The sequence below is a fragment of the Dysidea avara genome, chromosome 3 (assembly GCF_963678975.1).
Source record: "Dysidea avara chromosome 3, odDysAvar1.4, whole genome shotgun sequence".
Lineage (NCBI taxonomy): Eukaryota > Metazoa > Porifera > Demospongiae > Dictyoceratida > Dysideidae > Dysidea > Dysidea avara.
Window position 1 is genome coordinate 28,667,097 of NC_089274.1, and position 15,211 is coordinate 28,682,307.

General features: G+C 38.2%; 1 protein-coding gene across 1 annotated transcript in view; it reads left to right on the forward strand.

Annotated features, from left to right (window-relative positions):
• Positions 1–1,719: 1,719 nt before the first annotated feature.
• Positions 1,720–15,211, forward strand: part of LOC136250630 (E3 ubiquitin-protein ligase rnf213-alpha-like) — a 407,493-nt gene continuing 394,001 nt past the window's right edge. Inside the window, exons 1-2 of the mRNA XM_066042854.1 lie at positions 1,720–1,809; positions 14,688–14,783. Of these exons, the coding sequence (XP_065898926.1) occupies positions 1,768–1,809; positions 14,688–14,783 (138 nt within the window). The 5' untranslated portion in view covers positions 1,720–1,767. The remainder of the gene's footprint in view (positions 1,810–14,687; positions 14,784–15,211) is intronic.

Genomic DNA, 15,211 nt, shown 5'->3' on the forward strand with positions numbered 1-15,211 from the left:
TTTGCCCTGACATTTTAAAATATTTGCTGTTTATGTGGTTTGAATGGGTGACCCCTAGTTCTTGATAAATTATTCATCATGTAAAACAGAGTTTGATCCAAATTAAAAATGCTGTGTAAGAGCCTTTAAACATTAATCATGTCTCCACGTAGTCGCCTATTAAACATTAAGTTGAAAATGCACGATTGTGTTCGGTTTTCGCAAATCCAGTCACAAATTAAAGATGATTGTATTATTTGTGTAAAGAAATAGTAAATAATATAACTCAGGTGCTTGAGTAGAAATATAGAACAATTATGCCTGTTTTGTGAGAATACTATGTCTTTGAATAGATAGCCAGGACTGTAGAAACCTCGTATTTTAAAAATTACATTTCTTTCAATTTACTTAATATCCAAATGATTTGTATACCCAGAAATTTTGGCAGTACATAATTTCATGGTTTTTTGTGGTTAGTAAAGCTACTGTGGAATTTTATCACGTGTGAAAAATTATGTATGTGAACACGTGCACCTACAAACTCCAACTCATGTTTAGTCTGACTCCATGTATGATTACAAGCAATATCACACATTCCCGATATTAAAGTGGGCGTGGCTCATGTAGGAAGCTGGCTTACTGCAAGACTAGACTATGCCATACACAGGGATTGCTGCTACTGTGCTACTTGGTTTAGACATCCTTTAGCAGTTGGTATGAAGCTTGGAATAAAAATCAATCCAGACCTGTGTGGTCAAGAACAAAATCTTTAAACAGTGATCCATGATTTTTTTGTGAGAAAATCCTGGTCTAAGAGATATCCATGAAATTTTCAACACAAAATCCTGTGAGATATACATACTGCAAAAATTTCCAGTTATATAGTACTCTGAACTTTTGGAGTTGCAGATCAACTAATTGGTTTGGATTTTTTTAGTGACAATAGGAGAGAAGCATGCGATTAGTAAAAGGTTTATTAATCAAATGCTTACTTCAACTGTTGGAGGCATGGAGCAAAAGTTTTGGATGATTCCCATTTTATTTTATTTACTAGACTACACAAAGTCATTGATGCACTACACATGAATTAACACTTTCATGCTGTATTGGGAGTGACAAAATTAGGCCTGGTTCCATTATTGAGTCATGCTAGTCTGGAAGCAGCAGTTAGTTATAAAGTGAAAATTCCAAAAAAAGAATCATAGCAACTGATTGGAAGTGCTAAGTGCACATTTGAGCTTGATTAGTGTGCCAAGTCATTGTGAAAAAATTTAACACCAGTTTTGGTTGATATTTTTTGATGAGAAAGTGCAAAGCTTTATGACCTTTATTATACATCACTGTGTGATATCCATGACATATCTCTGGCTAGGTTTTACACCTAGCCTGCATCCTTATTTCTATATTGCCATTTACTTTTGTTTCTATATTGGTGTTATTCTATTTTAATTTTAGAGTGAGATCATAAAAGTATTACCTGATCTGCTAGGCAAGCTACGGCATTATGGAAAACCGATATTTCAAAGGTATTTCCATAAACTGTTGTTGTTTTATGCATAGTGAATGTGTACTTTGTGCTCTTTTAGTGAAAAAGACACAGCAACAGTTAAAAGCTGTTTTAACTTCTTTGAAACAGTAACCAAAAATATCAACAAATATGACAAAGAACTTGTTATTTTGACTATTGAGCTAGTTCTCTTTGTACTGTCAAGCGATATACAGTTACAAAGTATACATGATGAAGTGTCCAGTAAACTAGAAGCTCTATTGAAAGCTACTATTAGTAAAATGTTTACTAGAACATATGGTGGTACTTCAGCTGAGAATCAGGTATGTAAATATGTAAGCACATATAATTATAATATTGTTACAAGTGTGTAATTCCTTGATGATGTAGCAGAGAACTACCAAACCTGAATATTGTCGAATAAAAATGCCATGGCTATACAATTTCATTATGTTCAAATGTTGGGCATGTTTTTGCAGCACAAATTATTTTGCAGTTCAGCAAAAATCTTCCCTCTCTCCTGGTTAGTTTGTTATATATAGTTGATGCACCACCTCATGTATGTTGTTTATGAGAAATACAGTACAAGAGGGTGTGTATAGAGAGGGTAATACAGCATGAGGTGAAGTTGAGTGCTGTATTAGTCTCACAAGTGCTGTATTAGTCTCACAAGTGCTGTATTTTTATACACATAAACATAGGTGGTGTTATATTGTACTTCCTAGTCATCTTGTTTGGAGTGTTCATCAGATCGCTTCAATTTTTGGTGATCAGGCTATGTGTTCATATTATCTTTTAAAAAAACAAAAACTGGTAGGATTAGTTTGGCTAGTTTTACAATGTCACATACATGATCAGTCATGCTATCTGAGTTGGGTTGTTTTTTGTAAGCATTCCCTTCATATATAACTGTACTGTATTTTCTGCATAGCTGCCAAAGTGTACCCAATTATCCATGTAACTGTACACAATGAGCAGATTCAAACTTGAACACTTCTGCACATTTAGGGCAGGGCAGTGACTCCAACAGCCAAAAATATTCAAATCAAGAAAATGTGTTAGGGGTGGGCAGGTCAGGGGTGGGGAAGAAGAAGATGAATAGGAAGTGGAGGGGGGTACAAGGAAAGGAGCAAGTGTAACCATCTATATATCTTTTTAGCCACGGATTGGTAGAATAAATTCGATACATGAAATGTATGTGATATTCATTCAACCAGCGAAGTAGAATAAGTCACAGGCAGATGTCTTTCTCCCTTTATCCCTCAAACTAAAGGACTGCAAACAAAAACTTCTAGAACAAGTAAATACCCTAATAGAACAGTCATCCCAGTAATGAAAACTCCACAAGTATGCAAACTTTCCTTGTACATGTACCTATGGCATGCTGTTGCAAATTCAAGCTTTTGAGCTGCATCATGAATGTCCTTTTTATACCAACTGATATCTCATGTGTACAGTTTACATTTGTACCATAAGACATTCATGTAGATCATCACTGACACTTGCTTACAAACCACTTTACTATTTGTGCATGAAGGACCACACTGAAAGCCGAAATCATTACATCTAAACCAAAACTTTAATGTGACTTGTCTCATTGTGTTCAGCATGTACTGGGAAATTCATCAAGGTACAGTTCTTGGCCAATTCTTAACACACGTGTATAGCTGTAATGTAATGTACACATGGATTGTACAGTTCTTAACACGCATTTGCCTCGTGGTACAAAAAAGAAACAAAAATATCTCACTCTTCATAAAGTGGCAAATTTGATGGTATACATGTCATATCAATTATGTTTTGTTTCACTGTTTATGAAAACATGCACAAAAGTGTTTTGTAGCATGTCTTTCTTACCCAATTGATTTTATTTCAAAACCACAATTATGCAATTTAGTTGGGTTTCTGTTCAATGTGTCACTGTTTTCACTTGTCCTCTCTGTTTAACTAGTCCCTGCTCTACCACTTGTATATTAAGGTGGTGCACTTATGGGCACCCTGACTACTAGAAACTTTACAGCCTATAAAGGCTGCTGTTGTGTGTTATATAATAACCCACATATATTCACACATATATGTGACTGTCTCTGGAAAACCGGTCTTATCGCCCATTTAAAAGTATCGAGAAACGTCGGTTTTAAATATTCTGAGTGTTGTAGCTGGCCAATGGTGGTAGCTACGCATTCCAAATTTTCACACGTTTCACAACAATTTCTTACCTTCCTGATCATCCACTGAAGAAGTAGTCAACAGCTAAGTTTCCCGCCATTTTAGATAGTTTTTAAACCGAGGTTGTCTGTATCAGGCGAGCTCCAGAAGGGGTGGGAGGCGGGGGCCCTGGAAGGCGGGCAAGATGGTGTTCAAAAATTGAAAAGAGACGTGCTAGGATGAATTAGGCCAAGTTATAGGTCATTCAGGGCTCAGAACTGGCTAAAATGAAAGGAAATTTACAGCACAGGTCATTGTCCAACACCACAGAGCTGTACAGCCACACACAGCCATCTCCTGGTCGGCTAGGGCTCCATCAAGACCCCAGACCACTCGTATGGCTCGCCACTGTGCTCTAGAAAAGCAGCCAGCAAAAGCAGACCACTTTACTCTGGTCGACTGTGGCAGTGAAACTTGATAGTGCATTCATTAAGCTTTGTGTTTGTGTGAAAAAATCAAACTTCCTGTCTTGGGCGATAAGAACGGTTTTCGTAGATCCAGTCACATATTAGCTATTTGGCAAACTATAAATTAGTGTAGCCATGAGTTTTGTTGTTGCATTTTCTTGTTGCTGTGTTTCATGTGTTCATGTTTTTTCGTTTCATGTAATCCTTGTTTCATTGTAATAATTCCTCCATATATAAATGGAAACTCCTACAGAATGTGCAGTTAAACATGCCATTGTACAGTACACATTGATTATGTAATTCATGCAATAGAGTGTGTGTTTGAGCAGGATTTCCCACAATGGTTCATTGTTATAAGACAAAATTTTGAATGTCAGTCCTATAGCTGGCTTAACAAGGCCGGAGGAGACGGTCCGGTTGGTCAGGCCTGAGCCGGACATATAATCTGGAGTTGAACCAACTAGCTGACTAGCTCGAACTACATTACTCTCATGCAATCTTTGGATGATCACATTTACATGTAGCTACGTACATTTTACAGATGTTATTGAAAATGCATGACACGAGTAGTTACCTAGTTTCTCAGCCTAACTAAAGCACAGAACTACACGTATAGTACCTCCAATTACCTTACAGTATAACAGCATTCGTATCGTTTTGTACAGAAATGATTGTGGGTCCTACGTACAGTATCACGTGTGCTGACAGTTGACATTTATCACGTGTAAGGCAGGTGCCTTCTTTGATTCTAAACCAGCACACTTATATCACAATTCAATCTTCATAAAATAATCATTAGCATTCCTTGGCTTGTCTCTCTTGGCTTCTTTTACTGGGCGAAGGGCTGGCAGTGACAAACCAGATGACTCATTCCGTGGCAAGAAACTGTACATCGTACATACATTACATGGTAGCCATCTGGATGAGATGTTGAGTAGAAATCACTCCTCTCCAACTACCTACTCGTCCTGTCGAGATACTGAGCAAACTCTCAGTCTTACCCACATCGCGCCATTTTCGAATACCGATTGGTCTCGTGACTGTCCACCAGTATATTTACGTGATGATCCGTTCACTTCATACAAACCAGTATAGTAGTATACTGTATTTTTGTAGCTGTGTAGCTTTTTATTGTAGCTGTGTGAATTCACTGTATAGTCCTAGCTAAAGGGGGCCATGCTGCATGCATGGTGTCCCTGTGAAATTTGGGGGGAAAGTTGCAAGTTGCTAGCTAGTTTTACTTTAAAATTTAGCATCAGTTTTAAATTTTAAGGCATTTTCAAGCCTTTAAATTGTAAAAATTCTGCAACTCCTGGGGGTTGCACCCCCAGACCCCCCTTGAACTTCTAATTGCTAGTTATAACTAAATGAACCATACAGCAAGTTTCATGCTGTGTCCCCTGTATGTCAGGTCTACAATTATACATAGTATAGAAAGTCTGAAGAACAACAGATAGGCTTGAGCATATTTATATAGCTAGCTAGCAGTAAAATATCACTAAAATTGCATATCTGAGTGTCTAATTTTCAAAAATTTCCTGTGGGGGCATGCCCCCAGACCCCCTAGAATGCTTGTGCTTCGCACTTCGCAGAGTGTGCTTCGCACTTTGCAGAGTGTGCTTCGCACACTGTACAACAGCTCCTCTCCCATTGGCATGTATATAGTAGCAATTTCAATATTATAGTCAATGGCCTGACCAATTCAATTTTCCCTCCTCCAGCCCTGCTTAATGTGTTGCATGGCCACAGGTATACATTTTAATAGAGCTGCTTTTTCAGAGCTTGGTATGAGTTTTGTACATTTTCTAGTGCCAGTATTGGCAATAATAAGCACAACCATGAAAACTGTAGGGTTACCAAAAGGTAAATGATTATCACTCACTTTGTGTTTGTTTATATACTGTTTTCAAATAATGTTTTGAAACCATCTTGGTTTATAACACCAAACAGGAAACAGTCTGTGTACTATATAGGTCCATGTCTCACTATTACTAGTGTATTAAAAATTATTAAAATTTAAAAATGAAGTAGGGATCCAAACAATAAAAGTAGTGACTCAGTGGAAGAATCCCTACATTGGCATATTGTAAATGCCTAAGTAGGGATTTTCCCACCAAGCAATGCTGTAATACCATCACTCATCTCGTTTCACTATTTTTTATCCTACTTCATTTTTAACTTAATATTTTTTAATATACTAGTTTGTTATGTTTTTTGTTGCAGCACACTGCTATACACGTGTGACTGTTCTATTAGGGTGACTGCTGTATTAGGATATCTTGAGTCATCCTTTCACATAACCAGAATGTGTGTCACAATTTCATATTTTCGTTGTGGACCATTTTGGAGGCAGCACTTTAGGCCATGCACGTCATTTTTGGGTGAACAGGAACCCTACCTAAACAGTACGGTAGTACTGTTTGATTAGCTCTAATATATGATCATGTATGGTCAGAGGATTAGTGTTTAAATTACAACTGTGAATAACTGTATGACTGCCACCTTGATACCTGGCTGAAAATCTTCCAACAATGTGCCTATCTTGTGGTACTTAATCCATGCAATAGGAGCACATGTATGTAGTGATGTGCAATACATATCGACATATTGGAGTGTTGCGATACTCTGGCTGTATCTCGATACCGATATCATGCTTGTGTATCAATATTTTGATTGCACAATCATGGAAAAGTAAAGGTCTGGTTTTGTGCATTTAAACAGTGTAGCTTAGTTGTTTACCGGTTTCCTAGACTCTTTACACTTGTTATATAACAATACAGTAGAGTGATATAGCTGGTACTAAACAATGAAAAATTATTGGCTGCCCACACATTTAATTAAATTTAATATGAAAGTCCGTATTTTTGCACAAGAACAGTGTAGCTGGGTTGTATACCACTTTCCTGAACCCTTACGGCTTGATATCATACAGTACAATAGTACTGTATAGTAGGGACCACAAAGGTGTAGGCGTGGCCCATGAAAAACATCACCCAAAAATGGAGCTGGGCGATATACTGGTATTGTTAGTAATCTGTGATATTTAAATCATACTGGTTTTGATACTGCCTGTTTTTTTTAAATACCGCCATACCATCTGGGCACTATGGCCTCCCTGTGGGCTTGTTTCATCCCATATTTAGAAGGTAACCAGACATGTGACAATGTTTATAGGCAGGTGCTGATGTAGTCAGCTAACCAAACTATGTCAACAAGTTTGTTTGTGGTAATTTGTACCTGAGGTTTACTGAGCTACCATGGGTATTAGGTGCTTTTGTTGAGGTAAATGGCAGATACTTTAATACCAATGGCTTTTATATTAATACTGTGATATTTAGTAATACCGTGATACTTTTTATGGAAGGTATATTGTTTGCTGTTTTTCAATACCGCCCAGCACTACCCAAAAACCAGCCTCACTTTTCCCTGACGACGATGAAGCAGTATTGGTTAGGTAAAACTAAGCCCAAACAAGCCTTCAGATCGATCCAAAACACTTTTAACAAGTTGCTACAGAATTTTAAAAATCAAGACACACGGTAGTGTGTCGTGCGGCCCAAGAAGCCGGCGCGCAACCCCATGAGTATATTGACAGGAAGAAAGAAAACGCAATTTTCGCACCTCCGTAGCTCTGTGCTGCCTTGATGAAACAAGACGAAGTTTGCTGTGTACATTCCCTCCAACTTCAGTACTCCACATTCCAAATTTGAGCGAAATCGCTTCAGGCATTCCTGAGATATGCGACTTCAAAAATTGGCTTAGTTTCTTCGTTTTTTTTTCTTCTTATTTTTCTTCCTCTTTTCGCACACTTACAAAAACTGCTATAAAACGCGAACGCGTTATCCGATTGCCTTGAAATTTGGCACACAGAAGGTGGGTATAAAGACGCATCTCGGTACCAACTTTGGCTGGGATACGATAAACAAGCAAAGAGTTATGAGCGATTATGCACGAAAAATAACACCAATATGTTGTCACGCCTACAGGATAAACCGCGTATGGGAAGAAGTTGAAAATCGGTGGGTGAATAGGTTAACTATTGAACCTCAAACCTTTTGTGGTTTGAAAGAAATCGAGCTAAAAACCAGGAAGATACAACAATAAAACCAACAGTGTGTAACAATTATGCAACCGAGATTAGCTAATAAAAAAAGAATACTTGCCATGCCTACCAGATAAACCGCTTGGGATAATGCTTTGAAATTCACTGTACAGATGGAGTAATCATCTTAAAAAGGCTCTTCAATGGTGTAGAAGAATCAGACTTAAAGCCACGGAGTTATAACACGAAATCCAACTTGGTGTAGCAAGTGCGAGATCGAGATACTCTAATAGAGCAGTCATCCTAATAGAGCAGTCACCCTGAACAGAATTCAAGAGATCAGCTAGAAATAAGTAACCTGTATAGAGATCAGCTACAAACAAATCACCCTGTAGAGAGTTCAGCTACAAACAATTCACCCTGTTCAGACATCAGTTAGAAGAAGTTTTCTTGTAGAGAGTTAAGTTACAAACAAATCACCCTGTTGAAAGATCAGCTAGAAGATGTCACCTTGTAGATAGTTCAGTTACAAAGAAACCACCATGTAGAGAATTCAGCTACAAACTAGTGACCCTGTATATACATCAGCTAGAAGAAGTTACCTTGTAGAGAGTTCAGCTACAAAGAAACCATTCTGTAAAGAGCTCAGCTGCAAACAAATCACCTATACAGAATTCAGCTACAAACAAATCACCCTGTAGAGAGATCAGCTAGAAGAAGTTACCTTGTAGATAGTTCAGCTACAAACAATTCACCCTGTACAGAGCTCAGTGAAAAGAGGTTTCCTTGTAGAGAGTTCAGCTACAAACAAATCACCCTGTAGAGAGATCAGTTAGAAGAAGTTACCTTGTAGATCGTTCAGCTACAAACAATTCACCCTGTAAAGAGATCAGCTAGAAGAAGTTACCTTGTAGAGAGTTTAGCTACGAAGAAACCATCATGTAGAGAATTCAGCCGCAAACAAATCACGTGTAGAGAGTTCAGCTACAAACAAATCTCCCTGTGGAGAGATCAGCTAGAAGAAGTTTCCTTGTAGAGAGTTCTGCTACAAACAAATCACCCTGTAGAAAGATCAGCTAGAAGAAATCACCTTGTAGAGAGTTCAACTTCAAAGAAACAATCATGTGAGAGTTCAGGTACAAACAAATTGTCCTGTAGAGAGACCAGCTAGAAGAAGTTACCTTGTAGAGAGTTCAGCTACAAAGAAACCATCATGTAGATAGTTCAGGTACAAACAAACCACCCTGTAGAAAGATCAGCTATAGAAGAAATCACCTTGTAGAGAGTTCAGCTACAAAGAAACTATCATGTAGAGAGTTCAACTACAAACAAATCACCCTGTAGAAAGATCAGCTATAGAAGAAATCACCTTGTAGAGAGTTCAGCTACAAAGAAACCATCATGTAGAGAGTTCAGCTACAAACAAATTAGCCTGTAGAGAGATCAGCTAGAAGAAATTACCTTGTAGAGAGTTCAGCTACAAAGAAACCATCATGTAGAGAGTTCAGCTGCAAACAAATCACCTGTAGAGAGTTAAGCTAAGCAAATCTCCCTGTAGAGAGATCAGCTAGAAGAAGTCACCTTGCAGGGAGTTCAGTTACAAAGAAATAAACCATGTAGAGAGTTCAGCTGCAAACAAATCACCTGTAGAGAGTTCAGCTAGAAACAAGTCACCCTTTAGAAAGATCAGCTAGAAACAAGTCACCTTGTAGAGAGTTCAGCTAGAAGAAGTCACATTGTAGAGAGTTCAGCTACAAAGAAACTACTACCATGTAGAGAATTCAGCTGCAAACAAATCACCCTGTAGAGAACTCAGCTACAAACAAATCGCCCTGTAGAAAGATTAGCTAGAAGAAGTTACCTTATAGGGAGTTCAGCTACGAACAGATCACCCTGTAGAGAGTTCAGCTACAAACAAATCACCCTGTAGAGAGTTCAGTTACAAAGAAACCACCATGTAGAGAGTTCAGCTGCAAAAAAAATCAATCACTCTGCAGAGAGTTCAGCTAGAAGAAGTCACCTTGTAGAGAGTTCAGCTGCAAATAAATCACCCTGTAGAGAATTCAGCTACAAACAAATCACCCTGTAGAGAGATCAGCTAGAAGAAGTTACCTTGTAGATAGTTCAGCTACAAACAATTCATCCTGTACAGAGCTCAGTTAAAAGAGGTTTCCTTGTAGAGAGTTCAGCTACAAACAAATCACCCTGTGGAGAGATCAGCTAGAAGAAGTTACCTTGTAGATCGTTCAGCTACAAAAAATTCACCCTGTAAAGAGATCAGCTAGAAGAAGTTACCTTGTAGAGAGTTCAGCTACAAAGAAACCATTCTGTAAAGAGCTCAGCTGCAAACAAATCACCTATACAGAATTCAGCTACAAACAAATCACCCTGTAGAGAGATCAGCTAGAAGAAGTTACCTTGTAGATAGTTCAGCTACAAACAAATCATCCTGTAGAGAGATCAGCTAGAAGAAGTTACCTTGTAGATAGGTCAGCTGCAAACAATTCACCCTGTACAGAGCTCAGTTAAAAGAGGTTTCCTTGTAGAGAGTTCAGCTACAAACAAATCACCCTGTAGAGAGATCAGTTAGAAGAAGTTACCTTGTAGATCGTTCAGCTACAAACAATTCACCCTGTAAAGAGATCATCTAGAAGAAGTTACCTTGTAGAGAGTTCAGCTACAAAGAAACCATCATGTAGAGAATTCAGCCGCAAACAAATCACGTGTAGAGAGTTCAGCTACAAACAAATCTTCCTGTAGAGAGATCAGCTAGAAGAAGTTTCCTTGTAGAGAGTTCTGCTACAAACAAATCACCCTGTAGAAAGATCAGCTAGAAGAAATCACCTTGTAGAGAGTTCAGCTTCAAAGAAACAATCATGTGAGAGTTCAGGTACAAACAAATTGTCCTGTAGAGAGATCAGCTAGAAGAAGTTACCTTGTAGAGAGTTCAGCTACAATGAAACCATCATGTAGATAGTTCAGGTACAAACAAATCACCCTGTAGAAATATCAGCTATAGAAGAAATCACCTTGTAGAGAGTTCAGCTACATAGAAATTATCATGTAGAGAGTTCAACTACAAACAAATCACCCTGTAGAAAGATCAGCTATAGAAGAAATCACCTTGTAGAGAGTTCAGCTACAAAGAAACCATCATGTAGAGAGTTCAGCTACAAACAAATCGGCCTGTAGAGAGATCAGCTAGAAGAAATTACCTTGTAGAGAGTTCAGCTACAAAGAAACCATCATGTAGAGAGTTCAGCTGCAAGCAAATCACCTGTAGAGAGTTAAGTTACAAGCAAATCTCCCTGTAGAGAGATCAGCTAGAAGAAGTCACCTTGCAGGGAGTTCAGTTACAAAGAAATAAACCATGTAGAGAATTCAGCTGCAAACAAATCACCTGTAGAAAGTTCAGCTAGAAACAAGTCACCCTGTAGAGAGATCAGCTAGAAACAAGTCACCTTGTAGAGAGTTCAGCTAGAAGAAGTCACATTGTAGAGAGTTCAGCTACAAAGAAACTACCATGTAGAGAGTTCAGCTGCAAACAAACACCCTGTAGAGAACTCAGCTACAAACAAACCGCCCTGTAGAAAGATCAGCTAGAAGAAGTTACCTTGTACGGATTTCAGCTACAAACAATTCACCCTGTAGAGAGAGCAATTAGAAGAAGTCACCTTGTAGAGTGTTCAGTTACAAAGAAACCACCATGGAGATTTCTGTAATCAATATATGTGACCGGATTTGCGAAAAGGGGTCTTCCACACACATCCAATTCCGTAAACGTTGGAGACCATAACTCAGTGTTCAAGTAACATATTATTCCTCTAGTTCACCTTATTATACAGCAGTCTCATGCTTACTCAGTTGAGGTGTTGTCTTCACAGATTGAGGCAAGGAGAACAATTTTGGATGCGCATCACCAGTCTATCATCAACTCCCGTGATGCTCTGCTACCTGTGCTATCACCATCATCACATAGATCGATCATGTTATCTTCTGAAAAGGGCTCCTCTAGCTGGGTGGCTGCTCTACCTTTATCTGACCATGGTTTTTGTTTACACAAAGGTGCTTTTCGTGACACCTTGTGTCTTCGATATGGCTGGCGACCACCACTGTTGCCTTCCAATTGTGTGTGTGGCAAGCTATTCTCTGTTGAGCATGCCCTTTGTTGTCCCTGTGGTGGTCTCCCTATAGTCCGTCATAACGAGCTTCGAGACATTACTGCTGGATTATTAAATGAGCTGTGTCATAGTGTTGAAGTTGAACCATCCTTACAGCCACTCTCAGGAGAATCTTTTCAGTATAGATCAGCTAATGTTGAGGATGGGGCCCGTCTTGATGTTGTGGCCAATGGTGTTTGGGAACGAGGTCAGAAGGCATACTTTGATGTAAAGGTGTTTAATATTTTTGCTCCCACACACTGTTCAGTGTCTTTACCCCAGTGTTACAGGCGTGCGGATCTAGAGAAGAAGAGGAAATATGAAAAAAGGATCCGTGAGGTGGAGCATGGGACATTCTCTCCCTTAGTGTTTTCATGTACTGGAGGCATGGGACCCCTGGCCACAGTAGTGTACAAGAGAATAGCCACTCTGCTGTCAGAAAAAAATGGACAGTCTTACAGCATGACCCTGCACTGGTTAAGATGTAAACTGAGTTTTTCACTACTTCGTGCAGCCATCACTTGTTTGAGAGGTTCTAGATCTTCCTACCATCGCTTTAGCTTTAAAGAGTCTGCAGCTATTGACCTTGTTTGTGCAGAGGGTAGGATTAGCTCATTTGACTGACTTTATCTTTTGTTAAGTAATAGTTATAACTATTCTATACAATACTAAAAAAAAAAGTAACATATTAACCTGAAAATTTCACCATGTATTCAGCTATAGTGGTGCTCACCACTGCCCAAATTTCAAGGCAATAGCTCTTTCCAATCTGAAGTTATCAATTGTCAAGGTTGGCAAATTGGATGTGTGTGGAAGACCCCTTTTCGCAAATCCGGTCACATATGTATTATATATATAATTTGTACATTTACTGATAAAATATTTAAAGTACATCTACTTCATCTTTTCTTCTTCCTGTGGTAAAGAAAAAAAACATAGGTTAAAAAAGTCCCAAAGCTGGCCATAGGCCGGCTTTGTGGTATACAAATACAAAAAGAAATGAAATCTAATCCAAAACAGCCAAGCTATAAAAAAAGTGTGCGGCCCTCAGAAAGGCTATGGTGAAAAAAGATGTGAAATCCAAGGTGGCGGCCAAGAAATGGCTGTGATGGTAGGTTAATGGTAAAAATTTTAATATGAGAATTTAGGTAAATTTTGTGAAGTGGCACAAAAATTCACCTGAATTGTCGTTATTAAAATTTTTACCATTAACCTACCATCACAGCCATTTCTTGGCCGCCACCTTGGATTTCACATCTTTTTTCACCATAACCTTTCTGAGGGCCGCACACTTTTTTTACAGCTTGGATTAGATATATATTAAACGGGATTTTCTACTGGCTGGCTGACTGAGTAACTGACTGACTGACTGACTGAATGATGCCTTCAGACAAGCGTAACTTGATAACGGCTAAGGCTACGGGCTTGATTTTTTAACTGTTTGACATCGCTTCACCGGACATGGGCCTTTCGGCATACCGCAGTATGTACAATGCATTCTTAATGGACTTAACCAGTGTCCTCCTTTATGTCTCATTCATCTTAGCTGACAGCAAAAAGTGTCGATTTAGCGGTAGCACGTGATGGCTTCTCTTCGTAACAGAAATCGTCCATATTTTTATAGCGGCTACCTTGATTGCAGAGGTGCTTTTTGAATAGTTCTTGATACATACTGCTGTGTAACGGGTTGAACATAGCTGACAACAAAGCGAAATAGATACTTCACTTTTAAGATGATAACTGATATAGCTGGGGCACACGGTGCTATTTCAGATGCAGTATGCATGGGCTCACCAGTCATAATAATTATTTACAAAAAAAGTTAACAAACAAGTACACAAAAAAATTTGGTATTTTCAACTAGAGAAGGGACCATAGCACTTTGACATAAAGTACTGATACAAGCTGGAGTAGTGCACGATATTAAATCACAGTAAAACAATAGGAGGTGTTATATCCCTATTGTGAATTTTTATTGTGGTATCTTAAGCACAGTAGGGATATAACACTTTTTATTGTTTTACTGTGATTTAATATCATGCACTACTCCAGCTTGTTCAGTACTTTTTATCGATGTGCTATGGTCCCTACTCTAGCTGAAAATTCCAATTTTTTTTGTCTACTTGTAAGGAAAAATTAAGTTTGATTAGGGACCATAGAAAAAAGTAGTGAAACAAACTACACCTGCAGTATATCTGCAGGTATAGGTGACCTCCCTTGTTCACTACTTTTTTTCTATGATCCCTAATCAAACATCAAATTCTTAATTTTTCCTTATACTTGCTAGTTTACTTGTTTTCTTTTAGAAGAATGTACCATATCATGTATCATATAGTATCGGTAATTATAGGTAGACTAATGGTACTATTGTTTATTATCTTTAGTTTTGGGACAGTTTGACTCAGTTGAAAACTTCCTTCTCACCTTGGCAAGATATTATCAGAAATGTTTTTGGCTCAAGTTTACCTGATGTTACAAAGGTATGAATATAAGTATGCATTAGCTTGCATGCATGCATAGGTACGTGCTTAAATGTTTTGCAGGTAGTCTGCATTATTAATGCCTTAGTCTTGTAAACACATGTTTTTAAACATCTTCATAAGTTTGTATGTCATAGACTAATACAAAAAGTAGTAGATAGTTTATTAAGTTGAATTTGAGAATCTTGTGGAAAGCTTAGATGTTGTGAATGGTAGGTTTTAGACTGAAATAACTTATCAGAGAGATTGACAATCTATAGGCTCATTAAATGCTAAATGTAATTTGTTATTCCATACAGCATGTTAAGCACTACTTATAACATGCTATGTGCTACAATATGTTTTGTTTCTGGGCAATATATATTATCAAATCAAAAACAGCCAAGCTGTAAAAAAAGGTGCGGCCCCCAAAAAGGCCATGGTGAAAA